Source organism: Rhagoletis pomonella, unplaced genomic scaffold (assembly GCF_013731165.1).
Source record: "Rhagoletis pomonella isolate Grant_MI unplaced genomic scaffold, Rhpom_1.0 Rhpom_scaffold_00007, whole genome shotgun sequence".
In the NCBI taxonomy this organism is placed as follows: Eukaryota; Metazoa; Arthropoda; class Insecta; order Diptera; family Tephritidae; genus Rhagoletis; species Rhagoletis pomonella.
Genome location: NW_023458561.1, coordinates 68,238,999 through 68,243,064, shown reverse-complemented (window position 1 = coordinate 68,243,064; position 4,066 = coordinate 68,238,999). Strand labels below are relative to the sequence as shown.

Sequence of the window (4,066 nt, the reverse complement as noted above, 5' to 3'; positions counted from 1 at the left end):
AGTTGTGAAGTAGTTTACAACTAGTACATTTGACTACAGGGTATGTACAAATGTACATTGTACATAAGTATGTAAGTATAAATACCTAAAACCACAATTCTGTAATATGAAACCTAGCAAAACCGCTTTTTTAATAAACATGACTTCAGTCTCCTACAGTATCCGGACCTTAGAGTTTCGAGTGTATCCTGTGGTAGTTGAAACGTCGTTTATGGTTAGTCGGTACATCTTCGCGTCCACTGATTGGCTTACGTATGTATGTATGTCTGGATCTGGTCCGTGAGTATATAGGGATGCCTGCTGACGTGCCTGGGAGGAGGGTGTGCTCCCAGCAAGTGTCCGTTCGGTTGCTCATTGCGGTAGAGCCGACCAGAACTTGCGAGCTTAGTATTAAAATGTGCCTTACCTAGGATCATTGGGGCTTCACTCTGCAGATGGTGTTAAGGGGACATCAAAAGGCATTTCCCATTCAGCGGGTTCTAAGCGACGGAATGTCTTGTGTTTTTCCAGAACAAGAGCTGTTTTTTCGGCCATTTAACCCTGCTTGGAGCGGTTATCCCTACCAATCGTCGGCAAGCAAGTCCTGAATATTAAATTTGTAGCTAAGTTAGAAAGCAACTTCCATAAAGAATGTATCCGTTATTAATTGGAGTTGATTGATTTCAAGAATGCCACAAAAATATGCTCTTTGGATGGCGCTTTACTCGCAATATTTGACACACCTATTTATTTTAAATATGGCCCGTAATAGGGCGTAAAGTTGAAGGTAAATGTTATTAAACTTCCGGAACCTACACATATTCTATCTTTAAAACAATAGAAATCGAGAGTGTATTTATGTAGTTATAGGGGGATGCCATATGATTTCATATTAAATACATTTAGGATCTCTAATAAAATATTTGGATTGGCGAATATACATTTAGGGCGTCGCTAACCACGCCAGGTAGTTGTTGCAGCGCTATCAGGATGGCTTCCTTTCGGGCCTGGGCAGACTCATGCAACGGCAAGTTGAATAGACTTTGGGTATCAGCCGGAGCGAACAGCCTTCAGGCCACAATCCAGAAAACTCGTTTTCAAAGTGTTTCGTTGTCGGAATATGGTATAAATTTTATTAGAAAGGTTAAAATCAGGTTAAAATGAATTGGTTAATTTATGTACCTCTAGTGTTAAATTTTTTTTATTAAACTAAAAAAAATTGTTTATGCAAGGCAAAACAACAACAAATCAATTAAATGTATCTAATCTATTAAATCTTAACTTCATTATGCTAAACTTTTTCATATACAACATTCGTCGTTTTTGTCAGTACTTAATGAGCTTAAAAGATATTAAATTATTTATTTGTTGCCATTAAAAGTCTGTGTGTGATTTTCGTCCGTTTCATAACACCCCCTTTTTGGTCCGTAATATAAAAAGCTCACTTAATTTAGGATCTTAACAGTATGTTTACATATTAATATGTATATGTACATATTTGCATTTACATATATTTGTAAAGTAACCAGTACCTACTATGTATTTCCTGCACCTGTTTGTGCATTTAATTATCTTTTTAACTCCTCAGCATCTTAAATATAAATTTATTTCGAGTACACACGCAACACACAAAAACACTCGAATACTCGAATCTAATTTAAACGTTATTTTCTAAAAGTTTTTCCAGTTTGGGCTCTTCCGATAGGGACTTTTTCGTTTTTTGTCCTTTTTCCTCTTCGGCTTGGCTTGGTCGGTTAGCAACTCGTCGTTCGAAAATGGATATCACGCTGATGTAGAATAAGAAGAAGAAAATTGTGTAAAAAAGTGTTAGTCAAATTGTCATTCGCCTTTTCGAGATCAGACGCATTACATATGAGCGGCCTGGGCGACGCCGACTACTAAGCAGTACCGTCGCAGTAACGTCGCGTTTTCGTATACACGAAGTTGAAAGTGAAAAATAATTGCTGATTCATAAATAATCGGCTAAAATTCACTACGCTAAATTACACTGCATTTTTGCCTTCAACTTCGTGTATACGAACACGCAACGCTACCCCGAGGGTATTGCGCAGTAACGTCGCCCAGGCCTAGTTATATGTAAGTATAGAGATATATCTACATATATTAGCGTGGTCCATTTTTTTCCAGCCACGCCTCAAAACTGTGAAGTATCGAAAATAGGGAGATCCTTATTTTTTATTTTATTTTGAAATTGCTTAACATTTAAAGGTGTCGCCAGAGCGTGGAAGTTTTCTATGTATTTTATATGCTATAAAATCGTTAAAACCAAATATGTATTGTTTTTATCGAAAAAGAATAAGAAAAGAACGAAAAATGGCACTGAAGGCGACACAACGCCGTAACCGGGTTGTCTCCAAAACAAATTTGACAAAGGATGCTGGAAAATCGTTCCACAACACATTTTACTTAGAGATAATATTATTGGTCATGAAAAAATTTTGCATTATAATTTTATTTTTTTGAAGATTTCTAGATTGTTTTTTTTTAACGGTTTTATAGATATCTTAGAAAAAATTGCACTTTCCTTTTATAAAATACATGAGAAACTTCAAAGCTCTCTCGGCCGATTTCAAATAAAAAAATATGGGCTTCTTCTTTCCATGTTCTATAATTTTGGGAGGTGGCCGCAGGAAATTTATTAAAAATTGAATATTCTTGTATTCGTATTTTGGGACCAACTTAATGTACATATAAGTAGTATCATCGTTAGAATAATAATTTGGTATACAAAATTTCTGCATGCCTTAAAGCTTGTTTCCATTTTATTGTACTTGGACGACATAATTGCCGCCATATTTGGTGTCAAATTTATTATTTACTCGCTGGGGTTTTGCTGAGGCTCTAATAATTTGGCATTAAGATGCTCTTTTTTGCGCACATTTATAATAGGGGGTTTTCACTTAACCGACGACCCATACCATTGAACTTGCGATAGTGAAAACAAGCCTTCAGGCAAGCATTGGACGTTGTCGAAGACATTAAGATTAGAAAATATCTTTCGAAAACTTACATCATTACAAGAAAGCACTCCCCATAGAGTCCAGAGCTAATAAAATTAAAGAAACTTGGAAACGTTTGAAGAGTGTGGCTATATACGAAAGTATATAAAGGTGCTGCAATTAAGGGCGAGAGTGTTTGCAAACATGCCGCCAAGGAATAGACTTTGCCTGAAAATGACAAAAAGCATAATTTTCGATTTTACGATCACTATGCACTGAAATATTTACCAATTTCATTTGATGGCACCGCTAAAGATATAATTGCTTGCAACATTGGAGTTGTAATGCCTGATAAAATTCCAAAGGACGATGCCACATACATCTGCCAGAAGCTCTGTGCTAACGCACGGGTTAGACATTCCAGCATATGTCCAGCTAGACCCATCAAAGCGATGATGCCAAAGGGTATTTTGAAAATCTGAAATTCCGTATACATAAATATGTAGGTATTATTGCAGATTTATGGAACAGAGCTGGAATAATTTACCTTTCTTAACACCGTAACTGCTATACTGCAGCCTACCATTTTAATTGTTATTTGCGTAGCATTGAAGTAAGTGTACTGTTGCAATGTTACATTAAATTTGTTGCGTAAGAATAAGTAGAATACACCATGTTCGCCGTCTGTAAGTGTTTTATATATATAGAACAAGGTAAGCATGGCAAATTATAACTACATACTTGTACAACAACTACACACACAATTAGGGTATTCACAAGTCGTATTAAATCGTAAAGTTTTAAAGTCATAAAATGTTTCAATGAAAAATAGCAGTTAAAAGGTTCTTCGGGGATTTTCAACAGCAATAAAATATTTCCGAACTAATAGAAAATATATAATAAACCATTTTAATCGTTATTTTACTTTGAAAAATTTTACGATTTAAAGACATTACGACGCTTAATATGTCTTGTGAAACCGCCTTATTATTTAACTAGTTTTCATACTCACGATGAACGAAGCTCGACACCATTAAAATAGAAATCGTACAACCAATGATGGCACGTCCATAATTTGGACGACGCGCCACACAAGTTTTCACAAGGTCCTTGATAAGTAGGATATC

General features: G+C 35.7%; 1 protein-coding gene across 1 annotated transcript; it reads right to left on the bottom strand.

The window, feature by feature from the left end:
• Window positions 1-1,636: 1,636 nt before the first annotated feature.
• Window positions 1,637-4,040, bottom strand: LOC118743979 (uncharacterized membrane protein C14C4.07-like). Its single transcript, XM_036476742.1, has 5 exons — window positions 3,952-4,040; window positions 3,487-3,623; window positions 3,228-3,417; window positions 3,011-3,167; window positions 1,637-1,766 (listed from the first exon to the last, which is right to left on the bottom strand). The coding sequence occupies exons 1-5, from the start codon at window positions 3,971-3,973 to the stop codon at window positions 1,637-1,639; spliced, it is 636 nt and encodes a 211-aa protein (XP_036332635.1). The 5' UTR covers window positions 3,974-4,040.
• Window positions 4,041-4,066: the final 26 nt, after the last annotated feature.

Coding starts and splice junctions, on each gene's coding strand:
- LOC118743979 (XM_036476742.1), bottom strand. CDS start 3,973: ATGGTGTCGAGCTTCGTTCATC. Junction 3,624..3,951: donor GGTGTCGAGCTTCGTTCATC/GTGAGTATGAAA, acceptor AAACACTTACAG/ACGGCGAACATGGTGTATTC. Junction 3,168..3,227: donor GGTGCCATCAAATGAAATTG/GTAAATATTTCA, acceptor TGTCATTTTCAG/GCAAAGTCTATTCCTTGGCG.